The sequence below is a fragment of the Bos grunniens genome, chromosome 2 (genome assembly GCF_055505025.1).
Source record: "Bos grunniens cultivar Pamir isolate PY7600 chromosome 2, Bosgru_T2T1.0, whole genome shotgun sequence".
NCBI lineage: Eukaryota > Metazoa > Chordata > Mammalia > Artiodactyla > Bovidae > Bos > Bos grunniens.
The window spans coordinates 72,153,712-72,171,695 of NC_141166.1; the positions used below are offsets into that span (position 1 = coordinate 72,153,712).

General features: G+C 39.7%; 1 protein-coding gene across 16 annotated transcripts in view; it reads right to left on the reverse strand.

The window, feature by feature from the left end:
* Window positions 1–17,984, reverse strand: part of NCKAP5 (NCK associated protein 5) — a 1,217,724-nt gene that overhangs the window by 227,095 nt on the left and 972,645 nt on the right. For 13 of the 16 annotated variants that reach the window (XM_086350084.1, XM_086350120.1, XM_086350141.1 and 10 more), the window contains 2 exons: window positions 11,099–11,167; window positions 2,183–2,221 (listed from right to left, as the gene is read on the reverse strand). In XM_086350084.1, coding sequence (XP_086206210.1) covers window positions 2,183–2,221; window positions 11,099–11,167 — 108 coding nt within the window. Of the gene's footprint in view, window positions 1–2,182; window positions 2,222–4,952; window positions 5,230–5,261; window positions 5,566–7,548; window positions 7,764–11,098; window positions 11,168–17,984 lie in introns of those variants that run through there. The other 3 variants (XM_086350179.1, XM_086350171.1, XM_086350163.1) reach the window with 3 other exon arrangements.

Below are 17,984 nucleotides of genomic sequence, written 5' to 3' on the forward strand. Positions count from 1 at the left end.
CTGCTCACAGTGTCCCTGAGGTATGCTATCTCACAGCAGCACATCTTTTTGTGTCTTACTGCTTAACTGTACCAAGGTAGATTTATCTGTTTACTAGTTATTACTTGAATTTGTGTAGCGACTTTTTTGTGGCTGACCTGAAAGGGCCCATTTTCCTATATATTGTGCCAGATGGTTTTCTTGTCTCTTTTCTGAAGCACCATTAAAAAAGAAAGGCATGAGAAGTCTTTCAACAGTTACACATAGAGCTGCAGCAGTGCACCCTGGCATTCCTTACATCTGTAATTAAGTGAGGAGGAACAGGAGGAAAAGCAACTGAGAAATTAAAGCCTTTGAAAGAGAAAAAGTATTCAAATATGCTGTGACAGAAATCATGATTTGTCCTTCAACATATGTTTCTCCCCTTCTGCAACCAGGTGACAATCACTTTTCAACTGGGCACATACCCAGAAGAAAGATTCCATCACTGGCTTCCTTGGGTGTGGTTGCATAATTAAGGTTTGTAAACAGGGAGGTATGTAAACTTTTAGAAGGCTCTCTTAAAAGATAGCCGGTGTGTGTCTTTTATCCTCTTCCTTTTCTTTGGCTTTCATTTCCTCCTGATGGCTAAAATATTAATGTGATGACTGGAGGTAGAGCAGCCATTTTGGGCCATGAGGTAACTGTGGAAATGGAGGCCACATCCCACAGAATAACAAGATAGAAACCATGATGCCAGTGACCCTACGAACTTTATGCAGCAAAGACATCATGCTGGCTACGTACTCCCCACCTGCAGATTTAGATCTGAGGAGTAAACAACTGATTTAATTTTATGTTACCTGATTTAAGCCACCATTATTTTGGATTTTTGTTATTCACAATTGAATCTACCTCTAACCTAATAAATGTGCTCAAATCTCTCTCTTCATGTAATGTTAATGTGAAATCTGAACCAGTTAAAATCATTTATACCAGGAAGCATGATATTTTGACAGAAGTAGTCGGGGGAGAAAGTCTAGCAAAACTGTTATCACAATGCCTTTACAGCATGCATTTAAAATAATTATTTAAGTACATTCATGAGAAGTAGCCAAACCCTAAAATTGTTCTCAACTAAAAACATTTAAATGCCATAAGTGATTTTGCTCTCCTAAGTCACATCTGCCTGAACAAGTCACATGTTCCCACATTTTCTTTTGAGGATATCTCTATCTCATACAGCAGTAACTCAGAATAAACAAAATAAGAAGGAACTAGAATTCAGCCTCTCAGATAGATCATGGAAAGAGATGCGAAATGTTCAATAAAATTCACCAAACTAGCTAAGTTTGGGCAAACTACCTGCATTTACCCATTCTGCCCCAATAACATGATCTGAAAGCAGAATAAGATGACAACAAAGGAGAAGGTATAAAAATTTCATGCTCAGAGACTAACAATTGTTTTTCCCCTAACTTTATTGAGGAGAAATTCACATATATAATTGTATATACTTAAAGTGTAAGATGTGATAATTTGATATACATTACATGGTAGAATGATTACCAAGAGCAAAATAATTAACACATCCATCATTACACATAGTTAACTCTCTTAAAAAAAAAAAAATTGTGGAGAGAAAGCTTACAATCTACTCTCAGCAACTTTCAAGTATTTAGCACCACCATTTGCTTTATCTTTACCACAGAGCTGTTTTTGTGGGAACAGCTCCTCCTTTTCATAGAGTGACCATAGCAATTCTGGGAGGTGGACATTGCTATCTCTATTTTACAGAAGAGGAATTAAGGTCCAGAGAAGTTAAATAACCTTCCTAACCTCAAAGATCTCTTGCTGAATTTTAGGCCTCTGTTAATGCTGTCCATCAGAGGCTATTCATTTTATAGAGGCCAGAGGAATCCATCAACTTATTTAATGTTTACATTTACTAAATAAAAATGATAGGTTTGCTACTCATCTAGGTAGGCCCATGGAAATCTTTCATCTTCAAAAAGCTTTCTATTACTTCCCCAAGAGTTTAAATTTTATGAATCTATTGGTCATTGATGTTCATATGCCATCTAAAACGCATACAATTTTAACCTAACTGAATAAATGAAAAAGTATTGCAGCTATCAATCATAGTTTCCTTTAGTCTGACAATGTGAGTTCCAATCTATTCACGTAAGTGCTATGAAAATAATAAAGCCAGAAAGTGACCTACCTTTTGAGTGAGCAGGGCTTGCACAACCTGGTTGGCTACCTTTAAAAAATAAAGAAAAGAGTTGCTGATTATAATAATGAGACCCTATACGCACAGACTCTAATTTACCAATAAGTTTCCCAAAGCTAATGAGCTCCTCGTCTGGCTCTTTCCTCTACTTCTACAGGATTTGATTCTTTTCATAATAAGCCTATCCTTCTAGGTAATATTTTGCATTTTCCAAAGGTGACCTTGTTGCTAATTAAGATGGTTAGGCTGGAAAGATCATTCATACCTTGACTCTCACATTTCCATATTTGGAAAAATAATACCCTTTCATATGTAAAGTACTTTAAGAAGGCTAAAAAATGATATAGTGCAAAACATGATCCTAATTATCTGTACACAGTTTTACACTGCTGATTTACAATGCCCTTTGCCTCTCCTTCCCGTTCTTTTGCTGTGTGACTATTTCATTGCCTGGAATTACTTGCAATAGAGGTAGGTGGAAAGTGCAGAATAGGGGCAACTCCTTCATTCCTATATAGGCTTTGCTTTCCTCCTCCACATCTTCGTTTATATTATCCTCTGTCATTACTACCTATAAGACAGTCTGAAAGTTGCTTACTCTATTCTTTATTTTCCCTTACATCCCCTGATTTTTTTTGCCTGGATACACACAAATGCATTTCCCAACCTGCCTTGTCACTGTGTGACAAAATTCTGGCCCAATGAGTTCCAGACGGTCCATTTTCTTGGACTGATGGATAGGCAGTCTCCTAAAAAAAAGAGGGCCCATCCTTATTCTTTATTTCCCTGCTGGGATATGAAAGTGATGGCTAGAGCTTTGGCAGCCATCTTGAAAATGAAAGTCACATATTAAGTAGTTGGGTGCAGAAAAATAGAATGAGCCTTGTCCTGATGATGTATGGAGCTGCACTTTCTATTTCTGAACTTGCATATGAGGTAGAAACAAAATATCCACTGTTATGTTGAGTTTCTTCTAATATACAACTAAATAAAATTGTCACTTATTACTAGAACCCTAATTTTCTTCAGGTATCGGGCAGTTTGGGACAGTAGGAAAAGCTGGACCCCTCTTGGCCCTAGGAGGTGAATGGTGAATTGGTGTTGGTAATTTCATTCCCTTTCAGTGACTGGCTTAGGAGTGAGCATGTGGCACAATTCCAGTTAAAGGCCATGTGAAAAATCAGTAACACATTTCTCATATTTCAAGGATCTGGCATTTTCTCTGAAAACTATTCATCTTTCTGCATGTATTTATACTAAGATTTCTTTTTCACCTGCAGATTTCAAAAACACTCCAGAGAGTCACTTATTAAACTTCACCACAATCTTAAAGTTATATACCCATATGGCTACTATTGATAAAATTATGGTAGATAGGTGAATTATATGAAATTTTTTAGTCAGTACATACACATATGGTAAACATTTAGTGTAATAATAGAAACTGACAACATTAAAGACCAAGTCAGGCTATTTAAATATCCTAAATATTTCTGTTCATTCATTTCTTCCTTCACTTATCCAATATAAATTTGCACAGTATCTATGACTGGGATGTGTTTCTTGGTTTCAAAAGGAGCATAGCTGGTAAGAGTTAGGCAAGAACACAGTTATAAGTGTGATAAACTTGTAATCATCTTGCTAATTCTCATATTCAACCAAAGACTAAAGACCACACTTTTATCTTCTCTTTCTCTTGATAACAAATTAAATTTTTGTTGATACTAAATTGTGTATGCTCATTTCTCTTTTTAGTATACTGGAATAGATTACGGTAAAAATGTTTTCATGGAATTTGCTTCTTGACTCAATATTGACAAAATAGCATATCCTTAATGACAGCTGGCTACCAGTAAGCCTCACTGAAAATTATAATAGAGGCTGTCATCTATTTGTGGTTAGCAGACATTTGCACTACAAGTAGTAAATGACTAAAATCAGATTACCTATATAATTGATATATACAAGAGGGAATTCTTTTCCTATCAGAATCCTTTTCAAATTTACATTGCTGACATTAAGTTTAAAAGAAAGGCTTTTTACTGAAACTAACTATAGTTTTGAAGAAAAAGTATTATTAGGTATTTCTTTTAGTCCAGTCTAAGTTAAAGAAGATATCTAAGGATTACTGTAGACTAAAATAAGTCATTTTCTGTAACTTGTGCTGTTTTTCTTTTATCACTTTATTTATACACAATCACAATGGTGACAAATGTTACTCAGCCCACACAAATTGACCAATAGCATAATCTTGAAAACCTTTCAGTTTTTAAATGTTCATTCAAATTCATGAGAATTTAAAGTCAAACTACATACCATCTATTTTATTCTTGCAAATTAAAAAAACACACAAAAAACAGAAGAACTATTCATGCTGCTTAAGTCAGAAGCAATGTACCAAACTTAATTTATACCATAAATAATTTAATTCTTTTGTATAGCAACCTTTGGATTTGATTTACATTCTCATAAAACTGCCTAATATCAATATTTTCTTTTCTTCCTCAGAACTGGCCCCTCACTTAAACCAGTCTGTGGAATGGTGGTCACATAAAATAGCTCTCTACATGATTTAACAGGAGTCATAAATGAGTATCTTATCTGTAAAAGCCTGCAGGAGTAAATATGTTATATCTTTGCAATCCAAGTATGTTTGCCCTATAGGCTTACAGACTCTATTTCTGATACAGTTACTTTTGGCATATATTTTGGACAATTGTTTGCTCTACCCGAAAATTGAACAAACGCATTATTTCTTTACCTACTGACATGGGGTTCTATTACCCGGAAGGGCTCACAGGTTCTTTGCAGAAAAGCAGGCAAGTGATACAAATGCTTTCCTTGGTACTGTCTATAAGGATAGTTTCTTGGGTTTTGTTAGGACTTTTAACAGCTAGGCTTCTCAGATGCATGCACAGAACAACTGTTCGGAGCTTGTGCCTGCAACCTCTCATAGTCTCACAAGATGATCCCTGGAAATGGGCCCCTGCCTTCATCATCGCATCCTGCCCTCAGCACTTGGGTTGCAAATAATCACACCCTGGCAGGCCCAGCTAATGAGAACAAATACCTTCCAATGTCAGCTGACAGCTTTCCTCTCCAAAGAAAGAAAAAGAAACGAGCAGCTGGGCTGGGTCACAGGAACCCGAGACACACTGGGCAAAGCTGATGGTCCCTAAGCCCCTGGCTTGTTTGACCATTTCGCTTAGGCTCTTTGTGGAAAGCGCCCCCTTTGCATCTAGGAGAGGAACAGGGGTGGGCGGGCACTGTGGTACATCTCTTCTTTCCTCTCCGTAAGAATTCTCTCAGACAAGCCAGCTCCTTTGACACCTGGCTCATCTTTGACCCACATGCTTCTTTGTTCTTCCCTCTCAGGTGTGGAGGGATCTCAAAGTGGGTGGGCAGAGGGAGGAGAATAGGGGATGCAGATTTGTCTGTTATTTTATTGCACAACAGCCCCTGAGGCTGAATGAGAAGCCATATCGGGGAGTTCATTCCAGAGGGAGCCAATTCTCACCACATCCAGAAGACAATTGGAGATGGGATCGAAGGTGGGCGAGGGAGGAACTCAGTGGACACTGTGCTTAAAGTCTTATCCTCCTGCCTGGTTGCCCTACTTTCATCCTTTTATGTGCTTTACATGCAAAGCCACTACCTTGTCAGCCAGGTAATTAAAAAACTGGTCACAAAAGCACACATTTTAGAAATTGTGCTTTGGAGAAGTTTTCTCTACTTTTGACCTTGGTTTATTGTAGGAAGACAGCTGGGGGCAAGTACGAGGAGCACCGGTGGAGAATCACAAGAAAAACCCGGGTTCCAATATGGTCCTGTGTTGACCAATCACTGATATGCACAGGGGTGGGAGAGCAACCTAATTTTTCTCATCTGTAATGCAGGGGAACCGTCGGCCTCTGAAGTTGTTGTGAAAAAAGTATGAGATGACAGACATCATCAGAGAAACCACCTTGGACAGTACCTGATGAAAAATACCTGACAAAAATGTTAAATCTGAATCTGGTCACTCAAACTTCAGGAAGTAAAACACATTTTCAGGTAAGCATTTAAGGAAGGATGGTTTGAGAAGAAGCCCTTTCATTTGTAAAGGGATGAAGTCTGTGTGTGTGTATTTGTGTGTAAAATACATGTATAAATAAAAATCACTAAGCATCTACATTATTTATTTATTCTGTAAAAAGAAACCCTGTAAGATCCTGGGAGTGGGAGAAATTCAACTAAATATGTATGTGGAATTCCAGCAAAAACTAATTTGGAAATTAATTTGCTGCTCATAATCTCCATTCGTTCATTTAGTTATTCAATAAATATGCCTTGAGTGACCTAGTCTGGGCTAAGGATTGTGCTGAATATTGGAAAAATATTGTTAACGAGAACAAAAGTACTGCTAATGGTGGTTAGAGTCTAGAGCAGGCACAAGAATGATCCGTTCATGAAATGGACATGAAATGGACATTTGAAGCATGTGAGAGCCATAAGCAACATCATGTGCCATCTACGTTTGTCAAGACATTGATTTTAAAGATGACTTAGGTCCCACATGTGGTAGATGATTCAGCAATCCAGTCTTGGCATATCCCATAGGAATAAGAAAGAAAAGTAAAAACTGTTCTTAATCTACTTCTGCCTTTAGTTAGTCTTGCTTTAAAAGAAATTCTGCTGCTTTTTTTTTTTTCTTTTTTCTTGAACCACACTCATAGGTCTGGTTTTCCCTGTCCTTGTGATCTGAAGTGTAGAGTGTGGAAAAGTCAAAGAAGAACTCAAATACTCTGGTAACCTGGTATGAACTCTGGTCTAACTCTAATGGCCTGATTGGGGAGGCAGGTTCTCCAACTTCTGTGTTCGGTGGCTTCACCTGGGAAGCTTCTTCAAATTGACAGTTCTCTCACCCCTCATTCTGTTTAAGAGTAGTTGAGTGAAGTCTAAGAATCAAATTTTTAACAATTGAGACACCTCATAGTGATGCAGAGGGGTCTGGAGAAACAATTTGAGAAACACTGGGCTGGGGTTTATTTTTTGCTCAGACACTGTTAGGAAATTGGAAATAACTTTAAATTTCTGCATGGGTTCACCTGGCTCTTCTATCATCATACCCAGTTTGGTGGAGCTTTCATCTTACAGATGCCTTCTGAAAATGCTCTCTAAAACACACATTCAGAGACGTAAGGGTAGTGGTTCTTAATCTTGGCTGAATATTACAAACCCCTGGAGTGCTTTAAAAAATTCTAATACTCAGGCTCTGATCTAGAGCAGAATCAGGTCAGAATCTCTGGGGACAGCCAGCTGTTCTTTCAAAGCTCTGCAGTGAGTCCAATGTGCTGGTAAGAGTGAGAATCACTCACCTTTCTAGATCTGACTTCATCTGCTCCAGCTCTTTCACTAAAGAGGTCCTTTCAGTTTTGCCCTCTTTACCTCCTGCCCACCATTCCTCCTGACCTTTGGTGACTGTGCTGTCTGTTCTCCAAGTCCCCAGTGTGGCCCATTTCCTCTGTGAGTTTCCCTCACCTCCTTCCTCTGGGATTAACCATCTCCCTCACTTATCCTGCTAGGCTGGCGGCACCCTGAGATCCCAGAGCCTGGGCAAGGTTCACATCTTACAAAGGTTTGGAGGGCACAGCTGAATCTATCCAAATGTAAGACATTAGTTTGAGGAAGTTGTATGTGTCATTACACTTCTCTACTTGGGAATAAACTGGTCTTAAAGGAACTGGCCAAGGAGATACTGAGAATAAACACTTCACTGCTTGCCAGTGAACTGTTCAACAGCTGGACACAGAAGCTAGATGCAAACATGAAAACCTCTAGTCTCTTCCCTCACAATCAGGAGCGGTCCTTGGTTTTGCTTTTGTATTGCAAGGTGAGGAGATGAGGGTTTGGGTGGCAGGAGAGGTGATGGTAAGTGACACAGTGTGTGCATGTATTTGTGTGTGTGTGTGTGTGTGTATCTATGGATGCATGTCTGTTCCTTCTGAATAAACACACCCTTTTTTTAGGGAATCAGAGGGAATCTCTGACCCCCAAGTACTTTCCCCAAATCCTCAATATGTTCTTCATTTCTCAAAAAATAACAATCAGTGCAAAAGGGACTGAGAAGCACTTCAAATTTACATTTCATCCACCTGTGTATATTTTATGAAACCCACCAGCAAGGAAATAACTTAGCATGAGGCCTTACCTTGTTAGTTTGTTTAATTAGTACAAAAAGCCTGGAAAAGAATTTCCAGTTGGCATTATTACTACATTCAACTACCCCTTTGAGAGTGTTCTCTTGCAATGCATAGAAATGGATTGTCTCCCCTTGTGCAATTAGTTACAAAACAACTGGCATGTGTAATCAGGGGCCAGGATTCATGAATACAAAACATTTGTAGTGCTCAGAGGTGGTTCTTTGTTACAAATCACCTCTTTGGCAACAGTTAATTTCTGCAATTAAGAAGGGAGAAATTCTCCCTCTGAAAATTCTGTCTTCAGTGGAAACTTTATACTAAATGATTCTGTGGGTGAAAACTTCAGTTGTGCCAGTCACATTCTAATGAAACCTTTGGGATGTAGGCATAGGGGACATATAGAAAACAGACCCTGAGTTTCCATAAATAAATGCTGGGAGTTTTTTGACTGATGAGGAAGGATGATTTATGGGGAAACTGTGACAAATTAAGTTTATGTGGTATGATTCACATAAATTTGACTTCTGAATAGGGATTCTAATTGGAAATTCCTGTGCAGGAGGTTAAGGTAGTACTTTGCTGATCAATACATATGACCCAAGGGCAGTATTTGTTCCTTTAAATATCCTTGGATCTATTTGGAATTTCTTGCCCTCAACTTTGATTGGACCAACAGCCTGGGGAACAGAGGTGAGAGGGGCTGAACTGGCCTCACTAGACATGAGTCATCACTCCTGCTTTTATGTCAACTGATTTGAGTGATTCTTTTAACTCTGGACATTGTAAAGATGACTCTGAGTCCTTTCAAGTCTTGACAGGGCAAAGGGACTGCAAACACCATTTTGTTTGAGTAACTAATACATATAGCTGGAAAAGTGTTGGTCACTCAGTTGTGTTTGACTCTTTGTGATCCTGTGGACTGTAGCCCAGTAGGCTCCTCTGTCTGTGGGATTTCCAGGCAAGAATACTAGAGTGGATTGCCATGCCCTCCTTCAGGGGATCTTCCCTACTCAGGGATCGAACCTGGATCTCCTGCAATGCAGGTAGATTTTTTATCATTTGAGCCACCAGGAAAGCCCCATATGGCTGGAGCTTTGAGACAATTAAAATATTAAATAACTAAACAACTTTCTAGGGATTGTTTGAAGGTTCTTCGACAAGTGACTGTGAAGCAAAGTGGTGTGTGTTATGAGGATAATGGCTCTTGGTTTGCAGGGTTCAGCAGGATCGTCTGGAGATCTTGCTGATACAGAGATCATAGCCAGGCCCACCTCCACTCCCAGAATCTCTTATTCTCTATGGCTGGGGCTTAAGAATTTGTGTTTCTGGGGCTTCCCTTAGAGTTCATACCCTAGAATAAGAGAAGCCCTTGTGCTACAACAAGAAAGAAGCCTCAGAGCTGCAGCTAGAGAAAGCCTACATGCTGCAACAAAAACCCAGCACAGCCAAAATAAATTTTAAAGGTTAAATGAAAAAAAAAAAAAGAATTTGCATTTCTAACAAGTTCCCAGACGAGGCTGATGTTGCCAGTTCAGGGATCACACTACAAGAACCACTGGTGTAGGAAAATATCAAGCACATGTGGAACTCTGTGAGGAAACACCATTTCTAATTTCGAGGGAGAAGAGAAGTATATGGCAGAGGTGACTATGCCACAACTGGGCTTTTAAATTGTGTTCTTTGTCATTTATTCCATCACCTTCATGGACGGGGTAGAGAAGGGGGAAGGAAATTCAAGAGTATTTGTTGGAAAAAGTTTCCCAATTGATAGTGAGGAGGAAAAGACTGAAGATATACTTCCAGTTTCCATGGCTCAGGAAGTGGAACGTGACTGAACATAATTTTTCTAATTTTCTTGAAATCTCTGTCAGCTCTATCATAACAACTATTAAACTGAATCTTCTAGAAGGATATGTGCAAGTTTTAGGGTATTGGGCAGATGACTGGAAGAGTCATCCCATTAAATGAATAACTTCAATTGCCAACCAACCCCAGACGAGAGCTGGTCAGAGAGGTCACTGGCAAGCCCTGGCAAGGTGACACAGGAAGGATGGATGGTGCACTCCCTGCCAGGAGTGAGGGGATGACTGAGAAGAGAATGAGGGCCTGCCCACTTTCCAATTTTCCTTCCCCTCTCAGGAATCTGAGACACCTGCCATCTTTGCCTTCACCTCTCCATTATCATCAAATCATATTTCTTAAGTTGGCTCATGCTCGTGGCTCTGTCTCCTTCCATTCTGCTCAAATTTTCTTACTTCCCTTTGCCTTCTTGGCTTGTTCTCAACCTACTGACTGATATTTTCCCTCTGGCTGCCAACTGTGAACACCATCCCCACCCACTCTATCAAGGATTTTGCTTTTATTCAGAAATGGCATCCAATTGGAGACGATGCAGTGTGCCCCGAGGCAGCTTTTCTCATTCACAGGCTGGGATCACACTTACTGGACAGGAGGAATTTATCATACAGTGAAGCATCTCACAACCTATGCCCCGAGAATATTAAACAATAACCAAAAGGAATTTGTAGACGCCTGTATAAGGATACAGGGAGGGAGGGGGAGGGGACAGACTGACATTCCTTATCCATATTCCTTGTTTACAACCTCCCTTTCAAGGACTAAATGCTAATGTTTGTTCAGGACTGGTAAGAGACATATATTAAGATCTGACCAAGGAATCCTAAATAGTCCAACCTCTTATCCAGAACCTCTCTGTTCCCCTTACCTCATCAAGACATCTCTCATACTGTTCCCTTTGATTTTCATTTTCCAAAGCCAATGCTGAATTCTCTGCCTGCAGTGAAGACACAAAAATAATACAAATAAATCAATGAAATGTTGTGTTATGTGACAACTTCTTCAATACAGTTACTAAATATATCTCCTCAGGATCCAAAACAATCTTGTAGAAGAATCTTTGACGAGTTTGCTCTAAGTACTATTATAAATCTCTCAGGGATGACTTCTGTCTTATCTCTCACAAAAAGGCATTAGGGCTTAAAGAAATGCAAAACTTGGTATTCTGAACAGGCAGAAAATCAAATCATGGCCTGATGTGAAAGTGTTCTGTAAAAAAGATTACAATGTTTATTTCATTCTATGAAAATGTAAATGGAAGAAATGCCTTAATCTACTTCATTAAGACCTGTCATAAATTCATAACCTGGTATTTGTTTAGGTCACAGAAGAGACTCTCAGGTAAAGTCATGAAAGTATAATTCCAAAGGCAGACTAAACATGTTGTTTTCCTGGTTAATCAATGACTTTTGAACATGAGGCTACAATGAGCAACTCAAGAACTGAACCATGCTTGAGTCCCTCCCCTCTCCACTTGCCTTCTTAAAAGTACTGCTTTTCTGCTCCTCAGAGCCTTGTAGGTACCTGAATGCTAAATAAGGTACTGTAGGATCCTAGGTTGAATATGGTTACCAGGTTACTAGCAAAATAACAAAGGAACAGAAACACTCAGTGAAACATAGAGTGGTGGCAAGAGAACTGCCTTCTGCCTCTGGTGACCCGGGTTCACTCTCGCCACTGCTGACCTTGGCCTGAGTCCTAAACTGTGTAAGTTAACCTGTCCCACGGCTGCCATAACCACTGTCTCAATCCCCTAAGGCAACCTTGCTTCTCTCCCCTTCAGGACAGCCCTCCCTGACATTTAGAAATGGGGATACAGATCTCAAAATCATTTTTTTCAAAACTGTGGTATGATTTTTAGGAGGTGTTCGTACATAGATCCACATTTTCTATTTAGATTCTTTCCACCAGGCTTTAAAAAACTTCTTATTTGGAAGTAATTTCAAACTTGCAGATGATGTTCAAGAACAGTAAATGTTCAAGAACAGTATGATGAACTGCCATATACCCTTTCCTCAGATTCAACAATTTTGCCAGATTTTCTGTATTATTTTCTTCTCTTTCATTTTTTTCTTCCTGCAATTCTTTATCCCTAACTACTTCTGTATATATTTTCCAATAATGAAGACAATCAGAGTATAGTTTTCAAAATCAGGAAATACAATGTTGATTAATACAGCACCCAGTCTCTTCTATAGTCCTTATTCCATTCATCCATTGTCCCAATAATGTCATTAGGGCAAACTTTTTCCAACCCAGAATCATATCCAGGATCAGGCATTGCATGTGTTTAGCATTCATCCAAGAGCATGTAATCTGGAAGAGTTGTCTTTCATGATTTCTTCCTTCTATTTTTTTTTTTTTTAAATAGTAACAGACAATTACATTGTGGAATGTCACTTAATTTAGGTTTCTTTCAAGTTTCCTTCTGCAAACTTGGCAATAACGGAACAGAAATGATACTGCATCCTTCTTAGTGCATCATATCAGGCTCCTGTATGTCTATCTGTCCCGTATTTGGATATGTTAACTTTGATCACTTGGTTAAGGTTCAGTTCTGTTCAGTTCAGTCGCTCAGTCATGTCCAACTCTTTGCCTTCACCTCTCCATTATCATCAAATCATATTTTTTAAGTTGGCTCATGCTCGTGGCTCTGTCTCCTTCCATTCTGCTAAAATTTTCTTACTCACTTCCCTTTGCCTTCCTGGCTTGTTCTCAATCTACTGACTGATATTTTCCCTCTGGCTGCCAACTGTGAACACCATCCCCACCCACTCTATCAAGGATTTTGCTATGACTTCTCCAGTAGTCATGAATGGATGTGAGAGGTGGACTATAAAGAAAGTTGAGCACCAAAGAATTGATGCTCTTGAACTGTGGTGTTGGAGAAGACTCTTGAGAGTGCCTTGCCTGCAAGGAGATCCAACCAGTCAATCCTAAAGGAAATCAGTCCTGAATATTTATTGGAAGGACTGATGTTGAAGCTGAAACTCCAATACTTTGGCCACCTGATGCAAAGAACTGATTCATTGGAAAAGACCCCGATGCTGGGAAAGATTGAAGGCAGGAGGAGAAGGGGACAACAGAGGATGAGATGGTTGGATGGCATCACTTACTCAATGAACATGAGTTTGAGCAAGCTCTGGGAGTTGGTGATGGACAGGGAAGCCTGGCGTGCTGCAGTCCATGGTGTCACAAAGAGTCGGACATGACCGAGCGACTGAATTGAAAAGATAATAGATTGGCTCTTCCCCCACGTCCCACTTTAGTGTGGTTATGTTCTTAATTTGAAAATGTATTTTTAAATTCAGTTAATTTGTTTCTGATGGCATTCAAATTTAATTTCTCATCTTCTTGTTGCTTTCGTGTTATTTTTTGAATATGAAAAACATGAACATGATTCCAAAAGTCAAAGTACCTTAAAAAGAGCAAAGTGTTGCTTCCTTTCCTATCTCTTTGATACCACCCACACACCTCTTACAGGTCCTTTCATTGCTCCCTCTGTTGCTACCATCTAGTTACAATTCCGTGCCTTGCCTCTTATTACACATGCAACAATCAACAGTCCTTGCCTCATTCCTTTTCCCAACCAGCTCTCCGGTACATTCTTCCTGCTTTATCAGAGTCTATCACTTTCACACACTATTCCTCCAGCCTTGCAATATATACCCTTGTTTTAGCCTCTTTACCGGATGATGATGGAGGAGGCTGGTCTATTTCCATAGCATCTTGAAATTTCCCCTCATCTTTTCCCCTTCACATTCACATCTCCAAACAGTATATCTTCTCTTTGCCCTCTTCTCCCTAGAGTCACTACCTTGCTGAGATGGTCACCTTAAGGTTGTGCACACCTTAAGGCCTGTCCGATAGCCAGTACTGAGATCTGAGCTTGTGGTGTCAGGTCATCTCGTTCTGGGAGTGCTTTCCTTGTACCCTGTGCCACCATCCTGCCCTGGGACACCAGGCTTGCTGCAGGTAGTGCTGTGGGTATTTGGCGTTTATTTTTCTATGTACAGCAATTGAAGTTCTAAGTGTTCCGTTTTCTGGAACACAGAAGGCGTGGGTTCTGTGTGGTTTTATCAGTGCTTTGAATGTTGTTGGGATTTTGGGGGGCAGATGTATGAAAAGTTTTAGACTTACACCCATTTGTTACGTAACAAGCAAAGCCAGTGGTGTGACTGAACTAGGATGGGGCACAAAAGTCGAAGAAAACTGACAGGAAACAGGCCGTTTCAAGGTGCTCTTGCCACTGTCAGATCGTTTCGACCTAGTCATCTTTCAAGTCCAAGGATTCAAACCTCTGTTTCTTCTTCAACTTCCAATTCTAATACTTGGCTTTGACCTTTTCCCTCTGAGTTTGAATCCCTGTTTTAGTAATCCTCTCCCAACACTCCTGTCCCTCAGGTGGGATCCTGCCATGGTCTTTCCATTCTCATCATGGACAGACATCTGCGACCCAGCCCAAACCTTCTACCCTCATGCTGAACATCTGTTTGGATTTTTAAGTACTGGTTATCCCAGATGGTTCCATCATTTCATTCCCCACTCAAAGGAAAAGGAAACTTTCCTGACTTAATGTTTCTTCCAGGGTTCGCTCTGCTTTGGCCTGTCACACTGAACCCCTTTTGGCCTGCAGCTGGTGCACACTCTCGGCTCCCTGCCCAGCCCAGAAGAGAGAGAGGGCCAATTCCACCCCCTTCTAGTTTGCCTGGCAATACCGTGTTGTGTAACCTTCAACAAGTCATTGAACCCTCCTTGAGATTACAGTTCTTTAGCAGTTAATGAGTGAAGGGGACAAACTAGCCAATCTATAGCCCATCTACAAAGTGACTTCAGGTTCAAATATTTGGATACCATGAATCACAGAGAAACTGCTAGAATTTCCATCTTATAAGGTCACTGCTTTCTTTGGAGAAATTTAGTTTTCCTGGGCTCTGCTGGTTTTATTTAGTAAAGCAGCAGCACAAAGGGTGATAGGGAGAGATAAAGGAGAGAATAGCAACGCCGGCTGACATTACTTTCACTTGAAAAATCTTGGGAAAAAAATGTGTAAGGAAATAAAATTGAAAACAGAGTGTGTATGGGATGTCTAATATTGCTTCTGCCCACAATATCACGTTGCAATAACACTCCAATCGATCCATTCAGATAATTACCGTCATTACACCATTTACATTAGTTGCCTCACGTTTACTGCTCTGACAATCTATTGCAGGCAAGGAAATTAAATACCTAAAGAGTGCTGGGGAAGACACAGCAGCCACATTTATGGTTAACGCATTCAGTTACAGAGACCACTTTAATTAATGTAATCCTACATATCCCAGGGGATGATGGAGATATTAACAATTATACCAATGAAGTTAAAATACTCTTAAACTCATGATTTTATTTAATCCATTTGTATTTATTAGAAATTCAGGATTAACCTGCTACCAACACAAGACAATAGGGGAAAAAACAGGAAAAGAAAAAAGAAAACTTAATTAAGTGTGATTTAAAGAGACAGCGTCTGTTTATATGGGAGGGATAGGAGAGGATAAGGCAAAGAGAGAAAAAGAAAATGTTGGTGTCACTACTGAGAATTAAAGAATGATGACATGGGTTTTGTCACTTTAAATAAGCATGTTATTAAAGCAGTGTTCTCAGAGGATGTCATTAGAGTGTTCAATTAAATGTAACGGTGGGTTTTAGGGTTCAGCTCTGTCTTGCACAATGATGATCAAAACCTTGTGCGAGGCTTAGTCCCTGATTTAGAGGATTTCCTGCTCTGTGCTGTTTCCTCATGACTCCAAATTACAGGGATCTAAATGTTTCTGATTTCATCCCTAAAGTCCTAAAATATCTTTATAAAATTGAAGAGCTACATAGAGTAAATCTATATTGTTTTGGTTTACTATAGAAAATGGGCATGAATTAATATATGGTTTTTAAAAAAAATTTAATTGAAGTATAGCTGATTTACAATGTTGAGTTAATGCATGTTTAATATTAATATTGGAGAAGGAAATGGCAACCCACTCCAGTATTCTTGCCTGGGAAATTCCATGAACAGAGGAGCCTGGTGGGCTATAGTTCCGGGAGTCACAAAGAGTCAGGACTGAGCAACTAACACAGCAATATCAATATATGTTTTAAAGAAACTATGTTTCTTAGAGACCCTGCTCTGTTAACAGACATGCTGGCCAGAGTTTACAAATGACTAAATGGACCCATGTTTCTAAAGGACTGCTCTACATTAATCCTCTAAGTGCTTATTATGTTTAAATCTCTCTACGCTATAAATGCACTTAATCCATCTGCTATGGTTGAATGTTTGTGTCCTCCCCAAATCCTTATGGTCCCAGTGCCCAATGAGATACTATGGGGTGGGGCCTTTGGAAGGACAGTAGGTCAGGAGGTTGGAGTCCCCATGAAGGGGATTATAGTCCTCAAAAAGGAGGCTCTGAAGTTTGCCAATCCCTCTTCCTCCTGTGAGGACAGAGTGAGAAGGTGCTAACTATGGCTGTGAAGCAAGAGGAGGACCCTGACTAAAACTTGACCATTGCTGGGGCACTGGTCTTGGACTTCCCAGACTCTGGAAATGAGAAAAATAAATCTCTGTTATTTATAAACTACTCCGTCTGTGGTATTTTGTTATTGCAGCCTGAACAGACTAAGACAGTATCCTTTTCCACAGACCAAAAGGTAGAATAATTCTGCTTAAAAAATGTTGCTCTGCATAAAATAACAACTCTACTGCAGGATTTTCACCTCTTATACTCTGTGCCCACTCATCTATACAAACTTACATTTCCCACTAGATAGTATGTACCATCTCTCAGGTCAGTCCCAGTCCCTGTTCATCTCATGAAGTCCAAGTTCTCATTCCCCAGGCTATGCCTTTGGTTCCACTGTTTTAGATGGGATATGTTTCACTTGCTCATTGGCTTTTCTAAATTCTACTCATTTTTTTGTGGTCTGGCTAAGACGTGAACCTAAAAACTTAAATGGGGCATATATTTAAATTTTAAAGTAATTTCAGATGTTAGAAAAGGTTTTGAGAATACTACAGAGAATTCTTCCATACCTTTTACTCAGACTCCTCAGAGGTTAGTTTTTACCGCCCTTGCTTTACCACTTGTTTTGTGGAGAAAGGAAGAACGTGGAAAGAGAAAGATGTTCTCTGAAGGGGAAAAAGAACAGGAAAGAGAAAAAACTCCAATTCACAATCATTAAAAGGGCCGCATGCCCGTGGTTTCCCTTCTGTAACAGCTGGTCTTTTTCGGAATGACATCTTCCCAGTTTGCAAAAAACCCTTTAATTCAGCAAAGTCAAACAGGTCAGAATAAGGTCAGGAAAAGGGTATTTTTTGAAAATTGTGGTTAGGCCCCAAGTGGGAAAGCACTCTTTTATGATCGCATCTCTGAAGCAGAGTCCTGTGGCACTCCAGTTACATATCCCAATTGCCCATTAAAGCACCATCCTAACAATCTCACTTCAGATTCAGCCTTCCAAGCAAAACAGAGATGCCCTAAATATCCTTAATTACACTGTAATCTGTTTATTTTGAAAACTATCCGAGGAGAAAGCATCATGGTAGTGGCTAAATGTGCCATCAAGCAGGCCATCCAAGTGTTCACATTTTCATCGAGTAGGGCAGTAGGAAGCCTGAATATAGAGGACACCAAGAACTGGTCCTGGGTATCACATCTCCTTCCTTTTATCTTCATCTTAAAAACTTTTGGAATTTCAGGATCATTCATATCATCATA